A 22,687-nucleotide genomic window follows, 5' to 3' on the forward strand; every position below is an offset into this window, starting at 1 on the left:
TACGCTTCTTTAAATGTGCAGTTCGATAAGAAACTTCATTCTTCAACCTCGTTGATCGCTCTCACCTTTGATTGAACTGGAGGTCAGTGCTTGTTTTTATGCTTAATGTCATAATTTCACTTTCTGATATGCAACTGATTCGTTGATCCAATCCGCCGTTGTCTTAAGGTTCTTATTTTTCTTTGACCAAGTGCTTTGGTTCTTTAATCGTTCTTCTGTTCGTTTTTCAGTTGCCGTTATATCCTTGTTGTTGTTTATACGAGTTCTGTTGTTGTTTGTTTGATTTTGATTTATCCACTCTTGAAAGCTTTGGATTGGTTTGCATGGTTTTTTTTTTTTTTATCCGCATTCGAAGTTATAAATGTATAGAGGCGTTTCTCGTTTAGATCAAAATCAAAATATGTTTCGTATTTGATTTTTGTTTATAAGACTTGGATCTTAGAAGGTACAGTTTGAAGGAAGTTTCGAAATATCCACGAGAACTTGATGTTCTATTGATTATTGATTATTGGTTATTGATCTCGTTTCGTGCTTGTAATCTAGTAGTTCATAATTTTCCTCGTAGGTAGGAGTTGTTGGGTTAGGCATTTTGCAAACTTGTCAAACAGCTACTTCTCTGGAGGAGAAACTACCATTACTTTAGTAGTTGTGACGAGAAGATAGTTATGAACGATTATGATTCCGATGCCATTAGGTGGGGTCTTCGTCTTTTCAATGGGGACTCATCCTATAGTACCGAGTACTTTCATGACATGGCACAACATGATGTTAATTTCGATGACCATTATCATGGAAATCGTTGCAATAATGAAGTTAACCACGTGGAGAACGATGAGATTATTGCACACACTCTTCAGGAGGAGTTTACCCAATTAGAAATCGCAGAGGCCTCGGGCTGTTCAAATGCAGAAGAGCCCTCCCAAACATCTAATTTTGCGCTGGGTTGGAACAATCGGTCCTCAAGAAACTACAGTTCAGATTGTTACAATACTAACTGCATTATTCTTCTTTCCCTATACATGTGTGATAATGATCCTTACAAGTGCGCACAATTTTTTTTTTTTTTTTTTTTTTACAATCTGCAGAAAATGAGTCGGTTGAAGATGAAGTTGAAACTATGGAGCCTTCTAGTTCATGTTCTAGTCCAAGTCATGAAGATAATTACTTTCCATACGGGCATGAGAATCTAGTAGATTGGAAAATGGATCAAATGATTCCAGCGCCTGTGAGATTTTCTATAATTACATTTTTTTTATTTTGGTGTAGTAGTTGAAATAAATTATAGATTCATTATGATGAAAATATTCCCTCTTAAGAGCGATCAATGTATGTCAGACTTTGTATGGAGCATGCTTCTTTGCAGGGACTTGTGACTGCTGACATCTAGGAATACTTTATATCTGGTTAGAATTTGGAATTGTTCTCCTCTTGATTGGGAAATATTTTGTTATGATTTCCGTAGGTGCTTCTCTTTTTTCTTTTTGGGAATTAGTTTGGAATATTTTGAACTATTCTTACATCATTCGTTCATGTGTGTTGTCAGACTGAAATGGGCACTGGAATAAACATTTGGTAGACGTTTTCTCTGTGAACCATCGACATGATCATTCCCGCTATTACTGATTCTTGATTCCCAGCATGCTCACTTATGATTTTCACTATTCATTTAATTGTTTGGACGAGAACCAAGGAATCTTGTCAAACAATATGCTTTCAAAGGCTGATCTCTAGTTCTTTTCCAATCTGTGCTAACATATGTATGTGGCATGGTATTATCCATAGGTTTGTCTGTCTACTACAAAGTTGACTTAAAACTTCTCATGTGATTGTGCAGCATGTCCCAAGAACTAATGGTGAGATTCCTCCAATTGATGAAGTAACTTCAGATCATCAAAGGTTGCTGGATAGGTAATATCTCAAAAACTCTCTTTTGTTCAACATTGGATTTTGGGTATTAACTGTAATGTCTGTCCACTGCCTTTCCAATCCTAGGTTGAAGGTATATGATTTTGTTGAACGAAAGGTTAAAGGGGATGGTAACTGTCAGGTCAGTTGTTTCTCAGGCATGTGGTTCTGGTCACACTTGAACAGTTTGGATTACCTGACATACTCATATCATTTTCGATTCTCAGTTCCGTGCCTTATCAGATCAACTATTTGGAACATCTGAACGCCACAAGTTGGTGAGAGAAAATGTTGTGAATCAGGTTTGTCATTGTTGCTCATAGCTTTACTACCTTGTATCTTCCACATATAATTGACTACTTATCATGGTTTTCTATGTGTCTTTTTTTTCCATACCAGCTCAAGTCACACCAGGAGATTTATGAGGGATATGTTCCCATGGGATACGATGATTATTTGGAAAAGATGTCCATGTATTTTGACTTCTATTTATTTCACTATTTTTCATCCTCCTTTTCTAATCTTATTTGGATAATCCTTATTTTGAAATGTTTACAGGAGTGGTGAGTGGGGTGATCATGTAACACTACAGGCAGCTGCAGATTGGGTACGGTCACCGCATCATCTTGTCTCCGGCTTTGAAGTGTTTTCTCTAGATAGTGTTGGAAGTTTAAAATATGTTTGTTGTTCGTTCATGCAGTGATCCCCAATCATGTCAATTACTTGAATAAAGTAGCTAGCTTGATATGAAAATGAAATGAAAAATGCATGTCCTTATGTCGTTTAAGAACTCTGTTCATTCCTTCCCCAACCCCCCAAAACGAGAATATGTTTCCTCCCTCCATTCTTCCTTCCCCCTTTCTACCTTATTGTTTTGAGAAATTTGTCATTTATGAGTAAAGCAAAATGTCCCCTGATGACCGTTTTATGTTGCAGTATGGCGTTAAGATATTCGTTATGGCTTCTTTCAAGGAAACTTGTTGTATAGAGATCATCCCTAATTTCCAGAAGAAAAAACAAGGTATGAACTCAACTCTCTCATTTTTCTTTGCAATTCCGTAAATTTGACTGAAGAAAAATGGTCTGTGAATACTCATTCATGCTCTGTTTTCCAGTTTTATTATATCCTGTGTACTGCAAAAACAGTATCTCTTTCTAATAAACAAAACCCTTATCTTTCGGATCAAAAAGGGGGGATTTCCAACATTTAGGAACGTGAATCAATGTTACATGTATGTAATTTTGTTTGTAAAGAGCTTCACTTACTATTCCTCTGTGCAATATGCAGTCATTTTCCTGAGCTTTTGGGCAGAGGTGCATTACAATTCAATCTATCCTCAACGGGGTAACTATTTTTAGTCTTCTATTCACAGTGAACTTAGCTGCTTGATACTTATCACTCATATGTTATATGTAAGGTTCATTTCTTCAATTTCCTCAATTCCATAACTCATAGCTCCATATATTCACTCGGATGTTTCCTCAGTTGCAGATGAGCAATCAAATGACTACAGAAAGAGGAGGAGATGGTGGATTTTTGGATCCAAGCATTGAAACTCTAAGCAAAAGGTGCATTACGTCTCCTCTCCTGCTTTTCCCCTTGCTGGTGGTCGTGGTCTTCTTTAAATTTTGAGAAGACTTGCGACACATTCTTTTTACTAATAAGTTTGAGAAACTCGGTCTGTCTTCCTCTGGATCATATTCACCACTTTACATTACATAGATTAATAAAATTTGCTGGCTTCTTGCACTTTGTTAACCCTTGAATTACAAGCTCAACAGATGTAATATTATTGCTCTTGATCAAATGCATTTCTATGAAAAATTATATGAATTCCCTTAAGACTGGGTTCTTTCACAGGGATGGATGATATACTTTGATGAAGAATGTTTGAGGTTTCAAAACTCATCCCAACCTGAACTGAAAGTTCCTTTTTTACAAAATTTTTATTTTAGTTGACAAAAAAAAGTTCAAATAATTAATTTCCAATGCCAGGAATGTTCCTGAACTGTCCCCATTTCATGCCCCACTGAGAATATATTGTAAGACCAGGTGGACAATGGTGGGTCCATTCAATCAGTTTAGCCAGAGAAGATATTTAAATTTCAATAAAAAGAAAAAAAAAAAAAAGATGAATTTCCATTGCAGTAGAAGATTATACAGTTTCTTCATGCCTCTACAAATTCTAGCCATAACCAGAATGAGAGGAAGGTGACCGAAGAAGGGCTGGAAAAAGGGTAAGATTTCCATACTGCAATTTCAAACTGCTGTCTGTGTTCTGTTTGATCATTTCAATTTTCTATTGTTCTCTGAAGATCTCCTCCGCCTCATGTCTCTCCTCCGCCTCGTCCGCCGTCGCCGGCTGCAACAGAAGCGCAGTGAACGGCATGTACCGGTAATCATCCCCGCCATTAGAGTAATCCATCCCGGCCGGCTGGCATAAATTCAAACGGCAGCTCGGCGGTGGCATCCCGAACATTCCCTGCCCACCAGCAGCAGCCACTGCCACCGGCTGAACCCTACAAGCAACCGACGGAGCAGACGACGCCATAACCGAAGAAACGGTGGAGATCGGAGCAGCCGGAACAGTCCCAGTACCAGTGGCTGCGATGATAGAGGGCTCAGCCTGACGGAGAAGCCACTCGATGGTCTCACCATCAGAACGATGGCCAAGCTCGCACGTCAACTGAAAGATGCGAGAGGCACAGAGAGCCGGCATGCGGACACGGCGCCCTCTGCCGTTGACCTTGGTGTGGCGGTCCCTCGAAGATGACGAGGACAAAGCGGTGGAGGATTTGCGATGGACGACGGGTTGCGTGGTGTTGGGCAGAGATGAATCAGTGGCGACTGCAAGTGAGTGAGAAGCGGTGGGCTGAGAATGGGGATCGGAGGAAGAGGGAAATTTGTGGGGAAGGATTTCGGATACCATGGTTGAAATAGTATGATTGATGATTTGATTTCAGAGGAGGAAGAAATGAAAAGGGGATTTTGTGCTTGTTGATGTTAGAAGGGTGTTAGGGTTCGTTCCGATCGGAATGGAAGAGACTAAGGAGAAGGGGGATTAGGGTTCTGAGGTAATTTTAATAAATACTGGCTCCTCATGTCATGGAGTCGGATAATCAGAGTGGGATGCATGGTGACTTGGACAAGCATCACCCTGACACATGGCTTCTCGTTTCTCCCTTCAGCCTGTGTGATGTGGGGTTCACTTATTATGTTCTTTTCCCTATTAGTTAAATGATTCTTTTAGTAACTAATGGCTCAAGTCCAATCTCCTACAAAATCCAATTTCATTACCAACAATTACTGACCACCTTAGAATTTGTGACTCTTACTATTGCCGTCGTCTTATCTGCATCTTTCTGACGAAGATCGAGAAAGAAGGAGTTCGCTTTGTTTGGAATAAACTTGCAAAGACTCTCAGAGACTTCCCTCATAGAATGACGTCTTTTATAAGACTTGACTTTCTTTGAAAAGTAGAACTAAAAGGGAACTAAAAAAAGAGTTTGAGCTAGGGCGACCATCCGCATGTGTCCTAGAGTTACGTCCATTTTTTGGTATGTGGATCTACGATGCCAATGAGAAGTTACACCAAGAGAGATTTGTAGAATAAAGGAGATGAAATCGAGTGAGAGAAAGTCGTGGTGGTGGGAACAGATTAGAAACCACGAGGAAAAACAATTTAAGCTTACCAATGGCGTGAGATGCAAGAGAGAGCTAAGCAACGACAAGCAACCAGATGAGAAGAGGACAAACGATTAGGTGAGATGAGGAGACGAAACTATTGATGTTGAAGGAAGAATAAGTACTCCAAAACATATCTTAGTTGAAGTTATAATGACGTAGAGTCAGTTAAACATGGTTAGTTGTCTTAGTTGAAGTTATAATGATATATACATCGTTATATTCTAGCTCTTACTTTAACCCGCATGTAAACTTCAGAAGGAAAAAAATCTTGTCCCGGTTTCGGGGTGTGAATTGCTGTGTGAAGCCACTGATAAAGCTCAGAACGAACCCATTGCTTACCAATCCACCGAAAATAAGGACCCAGATCATTCACAGAGACTGAACGGCGAGAAAATTACCAGTGAACAGTTCTAAGGGACTTTCAAGATGCCACCCGAGAAGCGTCCTTCATCCTTCTTCTGTTCTTCTTCTTCTTCCTCCTGTTCTTCAGGTAGTATTTGCAGTTTGATATTATGCTCATTTGTTTGCTTTGTGTGATTTTCCTGTTTGGTTCGGCACAAATGTGATGCTTAGAGAGTTTTGTTCAGAATATTTAGAGTTGGGTTTTCCTTATTTGGATTTTGTAGTGCCTCAAATGGCTATGAATGTTGTTTGTGAATCGAATGTGCCCATTAGCTATGCAATGCGGAGTATGTAGAAAGCGCCTATGTAGGACTTTGAGGAGAAGGATTTAAACACCATGAAAATTTTGAAAATAGTTTTCCAATTGGCTTAAAGCTTACAAAAGTTGTGTCATATTCATCTATAATCGATACTGATCTCTTTTATCATTTAGTTTTCCTAAATTAGCTTTCTCCATGTACATCAAGTGTTTGTAAAAATGCCGCATCTACTCAGGTTCATGTTTGTTATGAAATCCTGCACAATGAAAGTAAGACACTTTTTACCAGACCGATAACAATTCACAACAGCATTGTTAGAACAATAAAGGAGTGTACATCCTAGAAAAACATACAGTCATTCGCGACAGAACGAGAGTTTGATATCTTTAAGAAAACCATAATTTCTGTGCTGGTGTCTGTATTCATGTTTTTTTCCAACACGATTATACGTATGCAAGTATTTATATGTACCTGCGTCTCCACTGCATTTGGGAATTCTAATTAATGACTCATTTGATGCCCATTATGAAGATGACACTAAATAGGAGGTTGATCGAGGAGTGTTTGAATTGATGAAGGGAGACAAAGCAACCGTGAGCATCTTGTCTGGAAACTTGCATCAAGCGGTTGAGTGGCTTGGTTTATTATCATCGTAAGATGAACTAAACTTCCTTTTCCTCACCATTCTTATCAATCAATATACAGATGAAAATCCGTATCAACTATATCATTTCTGTCATATTGAGTAAATACAATCATTTTGCAGATTGTTTGTTGGTGAGTCGAAATAGGGCAGGGTGGGGCTGAGATGGGGATGGGGAATTTAAGCCCCATCCTCGAACATGTTCAGCTAAGAGGGAGGAATATCTCCTTGCTCATGCTTCCTCCCTCGTTACCCGCCCCATTCAAGATGGGTTCCTACGACCCTCTTTCTTGTAGGTTAAATGAATGTGAGATCCCACCTCGGTTGGGGAGGAGAACGAAGCCATTCGAGATGGGTTCCTACAACCCTCTTTCCTATAGGTTAAATGAACGTGAGATCCCACATCGGTTGGGAAGAGAACGAAACATTCTTTATAAGGGGTGGGGAAACCTATAGGTTAAATGAACGTGAGATCCCACATCGGTTGGGAAGAGAACGAAACATTCTTTATAAGGGTGGGGAAACCGGTGGGGAAACCTCTCCCTAACAGATGTACGATTTACCACAATGGTATGATATTGTCCACTGAGCATAAGCTCTCATGGCTTTGCTTTGGGCTTCCCCAAAAGGGGCTGAGCATAAGCTCTCATGGCTTTGCTTTGGGCTTCTTTATAAGGGTGGGGAAACCGGTGGGGAAACCTCTCCCTAACAGATGTACAATTTACCACAATGGTATGATATTGTCCACTGAGCATAAGCTCTCATGGCTTTGCTTTGGGCTTCTTTATAAGGGTGGGGAAACCGGTGGTCCCCAAAAGGGGCTGAGCATAAGCTCTCATGGCTTTGCGGGGAAACCGGAAGGGTGGGGGTGGTCCCCAAAAGGGGGGGAGCATAAGCTCTCATGGCTTTGCTTTGGGCTTCTTTATAAGGGTGGGGAAACCGGTGGTCCCCAAAAGGGGCTGAGCATAAGCTCTCATGGCTTTGCGGGGAAACCGGAAGGGTGGGGGTGGTCCCCAAAAGGGGGGGAGCATAAGCTCTCATGGCTTTGCTTTGGGCTTCTTTATAAGGGTGGGGAAACCGGTGGTCCCCAAAAGGGGCTGAGCATAAGCTCTCATGGCTTTGCGGGGAAACCGGTGGGGAAACCTCTCCCTAACAGATGTACAATTTACCACAATGGTATGATATTGTCCACTGAGCATAAGCTCTCATGGCTTTGCTTTGGGCTTCCCCAAAAGGGGCCTCATACCAATGGAGTTAGTATTCCTCACTTATAAACCTATGATCTTCCACTAAATTAACCAATGTGGGACATTCACTCCCAATAAACCTCAACAGAAGATGCACGGAGAAAAACAAGTGAAAATTTTGATCCTAAGAATCTTCTAAGACTGTTCTTGTGGGATCCTGAAACAAAGAAGCTTTTAACAGTTCAAGAAGAGTCTGAGTTGATTGTCCAAATCCAGGTATGCATGTGAAGGCTATATTGTTTGTGTGTTTTCAGTTTTCATGTCTTCAATTCATTAGGCTTGTTATACGTGCTTGATAAAGTAACTTTTAACAGGATGTAATGATGTTGGAATTACAGTTGAGAGATTGGATAAGTTACCTTTTATGTCGTGAATTTCGTGTTCATTGCAGCAACCTGTATGGGCTGACCATGATACCACTTTTCAGGTATCTTTCACTTCTTCTCTTTACTTTTGACCTATAAAATAGGACATAAAATTGAACAATGACAGGATACGACTTTAAACATACTGATTTATGAATCTACGATTTTGGATTCTTACCTTCCATAAAGCTTGTATGTGAGATCTCACGTCGGTTGGAGAGAAGAACGAAACACTCTTTATAAGGGTGTGGAAACCTCTCCCTAACAGACACGTTTTAAAAATCTTAAGGTAAGCCCGAAAAAAAAAACCCAAAAATAACAATATCTACTAGCAGTGAGTTTGAGTTACGAAAAAAGTAATACTTGTAGAGCCGTGCAGGTTTGCTAGCTTACCAATGAAAACTTTATAACGGGAAGCTGTTTTAAATGTTAGAAAATAATGATGTCAGGAATGGTGATCATAGTGATGTATTGCCATTATTTGAAAAATCCATCTTTCTCAGTTCCATCATTTGTCTGTTGTCCAAGTTTTGGTATCAGTTCATCACTGGATAATGATTATAAGTTGCTTTGCTGGCGTCCTTTGAAGATATATTATAGTGTTAATAATTGAATCACAGAAAATGCATATACATACATTCAGGGATTTATCAACCCCCTTAGATTTGTAGTTTGTTGATTCATTTAGGCATATGATAAACTAGCTCTATCTACCATAATCTGAGAATGCATTCTGAATTATATTACAGGAAATAACTGCAAATTTGGAATCTCCTAGGCATTCTCGATCCGAATGAGAGACAGATCATCAGACTACGATTTGGGCTCGAAGATTGTAAGAGAAGACTCTGTCGTCAATAGGCAACATGGTTGATTTATCTCGAGAGAGAGTGCAAAGGTGTGGAAACATTCCTTATGAGGGTGTGGAAACCTCTCCATAGCATACGTATTTTAAAATCATGAGGCTGACAGCGATACGTAACAGGCGAAAGTGGATAAATATCTGTTAGCGGTGGGCTTGGGTTGTTACAAGAACCAAGCCTTGTACAAGCTTAAACGATGCTGCAACAACCAATGACTCGGTGACTAAAACACTATACTGAGCGGGAAATCGCCATCAAGCTCGAGAAAAAGAAGAAGAAACACAATTCTTTGAGCCATGGCAAGGATGGATTGGTGTTGGATGGATGGATGGAGACCCATCCATTCTAAACGCCTTTCCTAAGACCAAAAAAGACCAACTCATGCTGCCTTACCACATGGCAGGACCCATTTTTATAGCATCTCCACTTTTATTTTCTGCTTCCCTAAATATTATAATATAATTATATACACTCTAAATTTATTCTATCTTTATTTTTATACCTTTAGTAAATTTTAAAATTAATTTCTTATATTTTTTCACCCATCTATTTTGCACTTCCCGTTCTTTCTATTATCCCATTTTCTTTTGGAATAGGCAGTTAATACTAATCTAATAAATTCAGTCGTCATTTGATCAATTATCTCGGACACTAGATTGCTCGTGCTCGTTCTCATAGCCATGTGGGCTTGCCCCAATGAGAAAATAAGAGTTTTTCTTTCTCCTTAGTCACGCTCTAGTCTCGAGCATTGGGTATGCCGTCTTTGGAAGTTTAGGTTGGCAAGTTCAGTAAAAGTTAGCTTTAAGCTAACTATAAAACTAATTTTAAGATTTAAAAATTAACTTCACCTTCTCCGAGTTATATTCCAATTATGTCAAATCCACCGTTAGATAGATAGTTTTAGGGTTTTTGACGTAAAAAAAGCTTTACAGTTCTCCCTATTAGGCCTTCTATGGCTCTAGCCATAACCTATAACAACTCTAGCTCGCAACTATATGGATGAAGCAGTTGAAAGAGGGTATTACGAGCCCACTACCCCACGTATCTAACCTGCTCGTAGTGAAAGCTCCTGGAATTATTCCATGTAAATCTATGCTCTAGAATCAAAGGTTCTATTACTCGACCCATGTAAATCTATGCTCTAGAATCAAAGGTTCTATTACTCGACCGAGTCTTTATTTTGTGCCTCATTTACTTCATCTTATTATAATATTTAAAAGTTTAGTTTTTTCAGAAAAAAAAAATAATAATAATAATTAGTTTAATAACATTCTTAGCATTTACTATATGGGTCCCTTCTTTACCTTTTATTGGTAATGGATCATTTTAAGNTTTTTTTTTTTTTTTTTTTTTTTTTTTTTTTTTTTTTTTTTTTTTTTTTTTTTTTTTTTTTAATTCAAATATTTAATCATTTTATATTATTATTTTTATATTGACCTAATAATAACATTAACTACAATTTTTCATATTAAATTACCCAAAATTCTATTAGGTCATAAGAGTGTCGTTCTACCATATAGTTGCGATGCTCGAGTATATTTATCAACTCACAAACCGATCTCATTACTCATAATTCAAAAGAAAAAAAAACAAATTTTATAATACTTTATATTTTTAATATTTTCACGAATCAAGCATATAGTTGCAATGTTCGAGTATATTCACCAACTCCACTAAGCCAACCTCATCACTCGTAATTCAAAAGAAAAAAGAGACAAATTTTTTACGGTACGGTATATTTTTAATGTTTTCACCTAGTCTATTGCATCATCTTTACGTTTAAATCAATTTTTAGTACAAAAAAATATATAATATTCATGTTAACCTTCCATTAATCCAAATATAACTCAATTAATAATCATCTTAAACGTCCGATAATTCAATACCTCACTTCTATCATTATCGAACTAAACAAATCTCGAACATAACTAAATTGATTGAGACGTATATGATTAATCTAGAGGTTGAATATTCGAATCTTTACGGCGTAAAATAAAAATTGAATTAAGAATAGGGTAAGAAAGAAAAAAAAAATGGTGTGGCAGAGGATTGGCCCATTCTTTGTTTCATATGGCTACCTGTTACCATTTCTTGTTGATAAAATGGTGGGTTCCATTTTTCAACAGTCATTTACACACACAAAACCCATCTCTTCTTCTTCTTCTTCTTCTTCTTCTGAAAATTTCAGCACAAACCCAGAATTTGGAAGAAGGAGAGGTCAAAAACAGAGCGAAAAACTGTAAAAAAAACAGAGAGAAAGGGGTTCTTCAACCATTTGTAGCAGCAGTAAATATTGTTGGAGAGGCAGTTAAAAATGGAAGGAGTGAAGGAAAAGAGTGAAATTGGGGAATACCCATGTGATCCTTGTAGATCTTTTGGTAAAAAATGCAGCAATTTGGTTAAAAAACAGCGCACTAAATTCTACATCCTCCGCCGCTGTGTGGCTATGCTTCTTTGCTGGCATGAACGTGGCGACCCTTGATATATCTCCACCACCACCACCGCCGCCGCCGCTGTCGCCGCCGTAGCGCCGCCTCTGATGGGCTTCTTCGTTTTGTTTTGTTTTGTTCATACAAGGTAATTCCCCGGAGTACAAAAGATTAGTGCTTCATTTTGCTCTCTCCCTCTCTATCTCTCTCCCATCGCTAATAATAATGTAACAATATTCAAAATTTCTCTCTTAATTAATGGCTTTTTTTTTCTTTTTTTTTCTCGAAATTATTAGCGTCCAGAGGTAACGAAAGAAGAATAACGAGTAAGAGTTCGTGAGTTCAAATTTCTTGAACGTGTAATTTTCATATGGTTACATTCCGTGCTTGTAAATTTAAATTCAAAATCTTTGAACTTGAAATTTCCTTTTGGGTCCTGTCACGTGATAACTCTGAAAAAAAAAAACGCTAAAAATATATAGACCGATCGAATTTATTCTCATATACATTTTTAAGCTTTGATCCGCACGTGATTTACTCTTCACTATTCAAATTTTCAACAAGACTATTCAATGTCGGGAGAAGAGAGAAATGCATTTCATTATAAAAATTTCTAATAATCTCTTAGATTTTAGATATAGTTAGAGTTAGAACACAAGACAGAACCAATGATTGTAACTTAACGTCCTAGTTTCCTTCAATAATGACTTATTGTTATCGATGTAAAATTCTAAATTAATGAAATATCCAAAATGATTTGTCAATTCGGACAATCTTATCACAAGGGGCGTTTTGGTAAGGAAACATGAGACAAGAATAGACATCGGCAGTTGTACACATGATAGTGATACTTTGATTATGGACGGTTGGGATCGAAACGTTCCTTTATATATTAAATTTTTTATAAAGAGATTCTAATTTATTGTTTGCACCAGAAATATTAATGGCCTTAAATTTGTTATTTATGTCAAATCTATCCTTATTTTTAAAAAAATTATAATATTACATGTAAATTTTTATAAAAAGGTAAAAAAAAAAAAAAAAATAGCGAAGGTATGAGTGGTTTGAAATAAATGCTGAAGTTTGATTTGATATTTTTTATAAATATTTTAAAATCATTCGTGTCTCGATGTGTGTAGATCTCTCATTGATAGACACGTTTTAAAATTATGTGACAGATAGCGATATGTAATGGACTAAAACGGACGATATCTGCTAGCGGTGGGCTTGGGCTATCACAATAATATTGTACTAAGTGGCTGACAACGATACATAACCGATTAAAAGTAGACAATATTTGCAAGCGGTGAGCTTGGATTATCACAGTAATTCTGTACTAAGTGGCTGATAGCGATACGTAACAGACTAAAATGAACTGTATCTACTAGGGGTGGGCTTGAGCTATCATAGTAATACTGTCTAAGTAACCATCATGTCGACTTTCTGTCTAAAAATCTAATACATTTATACTTAAAACGGGTAGTTTTGAAACAATTATATAACAAAAACTAACATAATATTGGAACGAATTTACATCAAACAAATCACTCTCTATCACATTATTTCAAATCACCAATAGTCTGTTGACTTTCTGTCTAAATTTGACAATTTCGCACTTTAATAGCAGCGGACTTTATTGTGCAGCACTCACTTCCCAGCAATAAGTGAGTTAAGTCTATTCGTTCTTGCGTCACCTACGGCCAAACGACGTATACTCAAGCCTCTTACCCTGGTTCAAGAAGAAAGTTTTAGAAAACGGGAGCAAAGAGATTTCGAGAGAGAGAGTTTTGAAAGCAAGATTTGAAAAATTGAAATAGGTGTTCTATGAAAATGTAAGCAAAAGGCAACAACAACGGCTTACTGTATATAATATCGGGTAGGAAGATATGACTACAATTACCGACTATCTAAACTAATATTGCAATTTATTTAAAATATATGAAAAAAAAATTGTAGAGAGAGAAAGAGAAACAAAAAAAAAAAACTGCAAGTTCCTCTGATATCTCAGAGACCCCTCGTGCGGCCCTCCCTTCCCCCTTTCTTCCTCACTTTGACCTCTCTCTCTCTCTTCATCATTTATCCCAAACGCTTTCAATTTTTGTAACGGCTCGAGTTTACCGTCAATCGATATTGTCCTTTTTGAGCCTTTTCTTCCGGGCTTCCCCTCAACGCTTTAAAACACGTATGCTACGGAGAGTTTCGATAAATAGTGTTTTGTTCTCCTCCTCAATCAATGTGGGACATCATAGATTTTCACGTATGTTTCGTGTTCCCCTATCCAACTGATGTGCGATCTCGCACTTTTCTTACTCAATCCCTTCACTTCCTACTTCCTCTCAGTCCGTTCAAGTTTTTAGGTTCCGTGGTAATTTAGTGAGGTATTAGAGTATTTGTGTTCGATCATAGTAACTTCGTTTACTTTACCATTAGTAACGTCGATAACTACTTATTGAGTTGTGTGCAACTTTTCGAGTCAACCAGCGAGAAAGTGTGTGTAAGTATTGTTTAGAGCTTTAATCTCTTGGTCGAAAGATATAATATACATAAACTAATTGAGTTCAGCTTGAAACATTGACATCAAATTGAATTTATTGTTTTCGTTTTGGCACAAAAGTGAGCTATCGATCTTAAAAGAAATAAAAGTTGTATTTCAACTAAAGTTAAAATCGACTTAAATATTATTCAACGGGTTAAAATATATATTCTTGATTAAAATATTAGAGATTCGAATTTTTATTAGACCAATTTGAACATAGCTGAACCGAAGTAATGTTTTTAGATCAACAGCTCCGGTCTTAACAGTTTCCGTTAAACTTTAATTAAAAAAAAAAAATTTAAATTTATTTTTTATATTTGATTGAATTGGAACAGTCAACTTCTCATAACTGTATAATTTTTTTTAATTGTCAGAAGAAAGCATATTTTTATTTAAAAAAAAACATAAACAAAATGACAATAATATTTGAAAATTGGATAGATCTTTACCCAAAAGAATTTAATATAAGATTAAATAACTCAAGAACAATCCAAAAGCAAAAAAATTAAAATAGAAAATTTTAAAAACGTAAGAATAAAAGTCCCGCTAATTTAAGAAATGATCGTCCATTTATAATTAAAGGATATTCTCTCTATTGTTACCATAGTTAGGCTTAAAGTGGACAATGTCATACCAATACCAATAGAGATAGTATTCTTTGATTATAAACCCATGATCATTCCTAGGACTTTCATTCATCCAACACCTCCTTTTAATCGAGGCTCGACTCCGTTTCTTTTGGAGTCTTAGTCATTTTTTACTATGTCTTCGAGGCCCACAATACTTTTATTCGACATTTGAGGATTCTATTGACATGACTAAATTTGTAATTTGTCAACGATGTCTAAACTAGAGAGATTCAAATCTATAACATCTTGATAGAGAGCGTAGATTTATTATTATTGAGCTAAATTTCATATATTTTTTTGAGAGTAAAAAAAAAATAATAATAATAAAAAGAAAATAGAGAATTGGGGTATCCAATAGAAGAAAGGGAAGGGAAATGAATAGAAGAAAAGGTGGGATGATGATATGATGTGGATCCCATCAACCATCATCGATCACCATAATGAATGATAAGGCAAATGGTATATGACATGATTTGATGTGTATGTCTTACTACCATTATGCTACTATCTTAGTCATCTCCCCCCCTCCCCTCTTTCTTTCTTTCTTTCTTTCTTTCTTTCTACCACTATTCTTTTTTTTTGTTGCAAAGGGGCCCTTTCATGTCTATGTAATTTCATTTTGGACATAAAAAGCGACGGTTAGGTACAAAATTTACTCGTTTTAAGGGACAAGAACCCCAAAACTCCCACCGTTTATAGCTCGGTTTCATTGAGACGCCAATCATTAAGTTGACTCGCTCCCCAAGTTACAAACAGCTCCCGATGAATCCAAAACATCCCACATTTACCTTTAATTTCTCAATCTTTTTTGCTCCCAAATATGGGTGACATAATCTTTTCACTATTTCTATTAGACCCCTCGAGTTTTTGGCATTTTGAATCTTTTTTTTTTTCTCTCCTTTTTTGTCCTTGCCTTGTTACTCTCAATCTACTTCACTCACTCCTATCGCTTTGAGTAAGGAGACATGTCTTTGTTAGCATTGTCCTAGAAATGCTATTCATAAGGAGACATGTCTTTGTTAGCATTGTCCTAGAAATGCTATTTGTAGATGTTTTTTTAGTATTTTTCTCTAACTAGTAGTTTGTACCAATCCTGTATGTGGTGAGATATGTGTAAAATTTGTCTTTGTGGTATAAAATTTTTGGGGGTTTGCAACTTTTGAACCGTATAATAAAAAAGGATACGGACATGAGATAAAAATATGATATAACAGACTAAAAATATCACAAACATTCAAAAAAGTTTGATGTATAACACCTTCGAAATATTGTCTTTCTTTACGATTAAAAAGTGTTGCCTAACAAGTGAAGCCATGGTTTCGGTTTGTATGACTAGCATTTGAATCATATTTTTTGTGTTGTGCTAACAAGCATTGGTCGACTCATATTTTTTGTGCTAACAAGCATTCGGTTAAATACACATTCAACATGAGTATGAACATTACCCAAACCATTGATCTTTTACGTACGAACGAGAAAGAACCGTACGACAAAAAAATATATGCACTATTGGCAAACCTCCCTCTGGAGGGATAGAAAAGCCGCAAGGGAGTTAAGATTTCAAAGAAATTGAGTAGTGTGCTCAAACAGCAATCTTATGGCGTTCTAATAAAGTATCCATTATAAAGCAGTAATAGCAAGTAAACCAGCTCAAAGTCTACATTATAGGCACGTATCACTACCCAAGGGGAGTGCCCTGAAGCCACGAATGGGACCAAACAGCCCTCCAACTCTAGGCTCCTCCTCCCCCGACAGATAATTTATATGGGAAACGGACACAGATTTGCAGTATAAGAAGAAGAAACGTTCTAAACTTACATGACACATGAAAAACCTAGTTGTAAAGATCATCGTCATCAGCCCCGCCCGCCGAGGCTGCAAACGGGTCGGCTGCTGCAGTTCCAGAAGTGTTTTCTGAGAATCTGAACTCAGAACCAAACCCTCTTGACTGCTGCAGTGTTTGAGCAAATGCCTGGTATTTACGGATATCAGCATCACTCACACTTCTACGAGCGAACTTCATCGACTCCTCGAAATGAGCAGCTTTAATCTCCGCCACCTCGTCTTCTACATCTTCTTCCATGGCCTCAGGATTATCTCTTCTCCTCCTCTCCCTCTCAATATCCTGCAACACAGAAAATATTTAAATGTGTGCACAACTGAAAATATGATAGGATTCGAAGTGCAGGATTTTACTTTCTCAATATTCTCTCTGATAGCATATTTGCAAGCACGCTGGCAGATTTCTGTAATATCAGCACCACTAAAGCCCTGAGTGTACTTAGCTAGGGCTCTAAGGTCTACATCTTTTGATATTGGAGACTTCCTCAAACAAGCCTTGAAAATTTGGTGACGAGAATCCTCGTCGGGAAGAGGAATATAAATCAATTGATCGAGACGTCCTGGACGAAGAAGTGCAGGATCTATAATATCTGGTCTGTTGGTAGCTCCAATTATGAAGACAGTCTTCTTTGCTGACATTCCGTCCATTTCAGTAAGGAGTTGGTTCAGAACTCGATCGGCAGCGCCTCCAGCATCTCCCACGCTGCTGCCTCTCTGCAGATAGTTTAGTCCAAAAAGGTTATAAAAGATTTGCAAAACTTAATTTTACACAGTTCACTATCAGGATGACTTACACAACAATAATGTTGAATAGTTACACGAGTATGGGAATACGAACCTGAGTGGCAATAGAGTCGAGCTCGTCAAAGAACAGAACACAAGGTGCAGACTGGCGCGCCTTGTCAAAAATTTCCCGAACATTGGCCTCACTTTCTCCAAACCACATAGTAAGCAATTCAGGACCCTTGACACTGATGAAGTTGGCCTGGCATTCATTTGCAATAGCTTTGGCCAGAAGAGTTTTTCCACATCCTGGAGGGCCATAGAAAAGAACTCCCTTTGATGGTGACATTCCAAATTTCTCGAACTTCTCGGGATGTTCCACTGGATATTGTACAGTCTAATTGAGAAACAGAACAAAATTAGATCATGAATGAATTTTCTCCAAACTAAGAAGATCATTCATCAGGAGCATGACTTACCTCTTGAAGTTCCCTCTTGACATTCTCAAGACCTCCGATATCTTGCCAGCTGACATTGGGCACTTCGACGACCTGACAAAAGAAAATTAAATCAACACACAGTATCGCACCGACGAATGCTAAAACGCAAGCTGCAGTTAATGCCACCACGAGCACTTACAGTTTCACGAAGAGCAGAAGGATTACTCGTCCCAAGAGCAGTCTGGAAGTGCTCATTTGTAACTGCCATTGAGTTAAGAATTTCGGCATCTATTGTTTCATCTTCTAAATCAATCACATCCATCTTCTCTCTAATGCATTGAAGTGCAGCCTCAGTACAAAGAGCTGCCAAGTCAGCTCCAACATACCCATGTGTATCCTTGGAGATTCTTTCCAAGTCAACCTGCAATATCCAACATAAGAAAATGAGTGAACTCCTTTGACGATGTAGCAACCGACAAGCAAAGGCAATTAGAAAGAAGTATACACAATTGAAATCTTACATCTTCAGCAAGCTTCATATTCTTGGTATGGATACGAAGAACCTCAAGGCGCCCAACTTCATCAGGCACTCCAATATCGATTTCCCTGTCAAACCTTCCAAATCGCCTCAAGGCTGGATCGATGCTGTTTGGACGATTTGTAGCTCCAATAACAATGACATGGGCACGAGATTTTAACCCATCCATAAGTGTCAGTAGCTGAGAAACAATCCTTCTCTCGACTTCTCCATGAGTCTTTTCTCGCTTAGGAGCAATTGAATCAATCTCATCAATAAAGATAATAGATGGAGCATTCTTTTCTGCCTCCTCAAAAGCCTTCCTAAGATTACTTTCACTTTCTCCAGCTAACTTCGACATAATCTCTGGTCCATTGATACAGAAAAAGAAAGCCCCAGTTTCATTAGCTACAGCTCGGGCAATCAAGGTCTTTCCAGATCCAGGGGGTCCATAAAGCAGAATTCCCTTAGGTGGCTTTACTCCAATGGATTTAAAAAGCTGTGGATGTCTCAGTGGCAGTTCCACCAATTCACGGATTTGTGCCATTTGTTTTCTAACACCACCAACGTCATCATAACCAACCTCATCTAACCTATCTTCATCCTCTCTTCTCACAGGCTCCCCTTCACAGAAGATTTCAGTGTCGGGAGCAACCACACAATACTCAGGAGGATCAGTTTCAATAACCTTGAACTCCACACTTCTCATTCCTCCCCTCACAAGGAAGAGATCACCCTTCCTCACTGGGCGATAGGCCTCCAAGAAATAAGCTGCATGATATGAACAATATAAGAACTAAGAAATATGCAAACTTCAGTGTATTAAAAAAAAAAAATCTATGCTTAAATGTGACCAAATGTTAAACGTATGAAAAGTTATCTACCTTTGTCGAAGATCTATCTAAAGCTATGTACCAAAGACATGCAAATACATACATATTATTAATTAGGAAAGTGCATTAAAAGTTTTGAAAATCAAAGAAAACCATAACAGGTACCGTCAAGTAGTTGAACCTGTTTCAATTAAAATATGTAAAAGAGAAAAGACACATTTGGATGCAAACAGAGGATAGGGGAAGACAAAATTGGTTTACACCAAATTTTAAATGTATAAAGGAACTTGTTCAAGATTTTAAAAAATAGTGATAAACACACATAAAAAAATAGTGATAAACAAGCTGCTTCCCGGCAATGCACTGTACGCCAATGATAAACATACTTAACATAAACAAAAAGCACATGAGCGGACTGCAATATCAAGTATCACAAGTCACAACATTCCATAAACCAAATAACTAAAAATGATGGAAAAGGTAATGTATGAGCATATTCTAAAAAGTCAATTGAAAAAAAAAACACTTGGTCAATCATGTAATAAATTGGGAAAGGGGAAGGATCAAATGAACTTGCCAGAAATTAAAACAAACAAGAAGCAAAAGACAAATCAACGGAAAGAAATAGGTAGGATAGAATCTCACGTTTTAAGTATGCATCAAAAAGATTCCCAGTGACACCTTCAATAGTGTCATCTACTGGAAGAATGTGTACCCGCTTTCCATATTTCACATCAGCACACTGATGCACGGAGACAACATCTCCAAGCCTCACCCGAAGGTTGCTTCTCACAACCTTGTTCATTCTTATTTTTGGTTCATCACATGTGTCATCAGCAAGAGCGATGCAGATTGTATCCCTCCTTTTCTTCCCCTGAACTCCAGAAGGAAGACAAAAGATACAGTTACAAACAAAATATTGCATGCCATTCAAGAACGTTCTCAAGTTGTGAGTATGAGAAAGCAACATTTTTTTTCCTAGGAAGAAGTTCCTAAGATCCCGAAATGGACAAGAGTAAAAGGGAAGGAAGCGAAGTCCATCCCCTTCCAAGAACAAAGGAGATCTTAAAATACTATCTAATTGGGTGGAATCAGNAAAAAAAAAAAAAAAAAAAAAAAAAAAAAAAAAAAGGAAGATAGTTCTAGAAGTCTTTTGTTCCAATTAGAAGCTAGGGAAAAAGAAACCCAAAGGACTGATTTTAGACGGTTCCGTTTTTGCAGAACAAAAATCATGTACGAACACGTTAGATAACGGTTTAATAAAGCTGTTTTTTGTTAGCATGCTCACTAATGATTTGTTTTACCAAAATAATAGCAATAATGAAGTTACTATTTCTTCCTAAATTACAAATTTGCTCCGTGTACAATAACATTGACTTCATAAGTCGTCCAATCAGAATCAGTTTCCAAAAGAAAACAGAAAACTATCCTCAGAACAATTTTGCACTCAGCCACAAGATTCTCATCCAATAATAAAAAAAACCCTGGAATTCTCACTAAAAAGTCCACAATTCCTCCTGACCAAATTTCAAAAACAATATTTCAAGATCTGGCAATGATGTACATAGCAGACAAAATTGTTTAAGTAGTCTTCTGAGCCAAAATGGAGAGTTGTGGTAACTTATTACTAAAAACTTCAGAATAGCACAGGTTAATGAAACTCGTCTTCTAGGCTTCCAATAACTTCTATAAATCTCAAACTCACAACTTGCAAATCAACACACAAGCTACATAAACTTCTATAACTCATTCATTTCTATGGTATAACCACAAGCTATGTAAACCCAACCCAAACTTCTAACAACCACAAAGTCCACAATATCAGAATTCAAAAAGAAAAGACCGCCTAGAAGAACTAATGACGCCCTCTACTCCAAAAATCGAAACGCACTCAATTCACGGACCCGAAATACCAAATGGAACCACTAGTTAATCTAAAATTATGAAATTTATTTTTTTCAAAACACACACACACACACAATCCAAAAAGGGAAGAGCAAACCTCCCCGATCCTACAAAATTCAGCAACATCACTTAGGGCAAAACATTTTTAAAAACCTAGCTCAATGAACAAATAACGTCCAGGAAATGATAAACAACTGATACATAAAAGCGAGAATAAAATCATACCTTGATCAAGATCGTATCGCCACGGAAGAGTTGAAGCTTCTCCATAGTATCAGGGTGAAGCGCAACCACCGAGTTGTCATCATTGACGGCCTCATCGACAATAAGCCGGTTCGCGGCTTTCTTGCGCTCTAGAATCGCAGTACTAAAATCTCTCTTGGAACCCTTACTGNAAAAAAAAAAAAAAAAAAAAAAAAAAAAAAAAAAAAAAAAAAAAAAAAAAAACGCATTGACAGCATAATCAGGCAACAAACGCACAATCAGAGCAGAAATTACTCATCGGAAAAACACGAAATGAAGAAGATGAAGAAGAATTGAAATTGGGATCTAGGAAATTGGGGAGAGAGCTTACGAGTCGGAGGATTCAGCTTGATTCGCCATGTCGATGGCCAAACAGAAGGCAAGAGGCGGCTGAGTTGTTGCAGAGACAACAAAATCAGAGGAGAAATGGCGATAGGAAGTATATGGAGAGATCCGAGTATAGAGAGGTTGGGATATGATATTTATGCCATTGGTTGCTCCTTTTCTTGTTAACAAAGAAAAGGTTCGTTGTTCTTTTCCTTTTTCTTTTTATTCTTTTATTATTACTATTATTATTATTATTTTACTTCTTACTTAGTTCTAGAATATTTAATTTCATCCTTAATAAAAATAAATAAATAATAATAATAATAACACATTTATACCTTATATCAATGGGTCGAATGCTCGAATCTTTCACTCACATGAACATAACTCGCGTTCTATCAAGAGGGTAGATACTCGAATCTTTCACTCACATGAACATAACTCGCGTTCTATCAAGAGGGTAGATACTTAAATCTTTCATTACACGAATGTAATTCACCTTCAAAATGTCAAATGCTCGAATCTTTCACTCGACGTTACTACATTAACACGAATTTTTTTTTTTGGGGGTTTCTAACTCCGTTTTCTATTAAAAGGTCAAATGCTGAATCTTTCCCTCAACATATTACTCGGACATAATTGTACAATTTTACTGTATCGACTGACTTAAAAAAAATAGATGTTTAAATTTAATCCCATGTAAATATTTTTAAAAACTCGTTTTACTTTATTATTATTATTATTATTTAATTGCATTTCATGCTTTTGTGAAGAAAAATAGGAGAGCATTTTGTGAAGAAAAAAAATTTTTTTTTTTTTTTTTTACCTACCAACGTATATCAACACGAAGGCAACTCAACGTTTTTCTCATTGCTTTGACTTCTAGAATT

The 22,687-nt window shown here is 37.2% G+C and overlaps 3 protein-coding genes and 1 long non-coding RNA gene across 8 annotated transcripts; 2 read left to right on the forward strand and 2 right to left on the reverse strand.

The window, feature by feature from the left end:
• On the forward strand, positions 1–4,036 carry LOC111782058. 5 transcript variants are annotated; one of them, XR_002813052.1, is made up of 13 exons: positions 1–82; positions 566–972; positions 1,086–1,225; positions 1,835–1,908; positions 1,993–2,047; positions 2,133–2,207; positions 2,305–2,378; positions 2,464–2,512; positions 2,842–2,926; positions 3,194–3,250; positions 3,392–3,474; positions 3,767–3,801; positions 3,902–4,036. XR_002813052.1 is itself a non-coding variant. In XM_023662835.1 (12 exons), exons 2-11 carry the CDS (start codon positions 666–668, stop codon positions 3,457–3,459), a joined length of 984 nt encoding a protein of 327 aa, XP_023518603.1. In that variant the 5' UTR covers positions 1–82; positions 566–665; the 3' UTR covers positions 3,460–3,474; positions 3,902–4,036. The 5 variants fall into 5 exon arrangements, 3 of the variants coding, with proteins under 3 accessions (XP_023518603.1, XP_023518601.1, XP_023518604.1); XM_023662835.1 differs by lacking the exon at positions 3,767–3,801; XR_002813053.1 differs by lacking the exons at positions 3,767–3,801; positions 3,902–4,036 and having other exon boundaries at positions 3,194–3,318; positions 3,392–3,733.
• Positions 4,027–6,337, reverse strand: LOC111782059 (transcription factor TCP11-like). Its single transcript, XM_023662837.1, has one exon. The coding sequence runs from the start codon at positions 4,833–4,835 to the stop codon at positions 4,206–4,208; it is 630 nt and encodes a 209-aa protein (XP_023518605.1). The 5' UTR covers positions 4,836–6,337; the 3' UTR covers positions 4,027–4,205.
• A 1,805-nt stretch (positions 6,338–8,142) lies between these two features.
• On the forward strand, positions 8,143–9,479 carry LOC111782060. Its single transcript, XR_002813054.1, has 3 exons — positions 8,143–8,361; positions 8,460–8,572; positions 9,260–9,479. It is a non-coding gene; the product is annotated as an uncharacterized LOC111782060 (long non-coding RNA).
• Positions 9,480–16,506: 7,027 nt separating this feature from the next.
• Positions 16,507–21,970, reverse strand: LOC111781393 (cell division cycle protein 48 homolog). Its single transcript, XM_023661951.1, has 9 exons — positions 21,802–21,970; positions 21,453–21,618; positions 19,968–20,196; positions 18,494–19,260; positions 18,172–18,393; positions 18,012–18,083; positions 17,648–17,929; positions 17,164–17,523; positions 16,507–17,092 (listed from the first exon to the last, which is right to left on the reverse strand). The coding sequence occupies exons 1-9, from the start codon at positions 21,828–21,830 to the stop codon at positions 16,802–16,804; spliced, it is 2,418 nt and encodes an 805-aa protein (XP_023517719.1). The 5' UTR covers positions 21,831–21,970; the 3' UTR covers positions 16,507–16,801.
• Positions 21,971–22,687: the final 717 nt, after the last annotated feature.

Source organism: Cucurbita pepo, chromosome LG19 (assembly GCF_002806865.2).
Source record: "Cucurbita pepo subsp. pepo cultivar mu-cu-16 chromosome LG19, ASM280686v2, whole genome shotgun sequence".
Classification (NCBI taxonomy): Eukaryota; Viridiplantae; Streptophyta; class Magnoliopsida; order Cucurbitales; family Cucurbitaceae; genus Cucurbita; species Cucurbita pepo.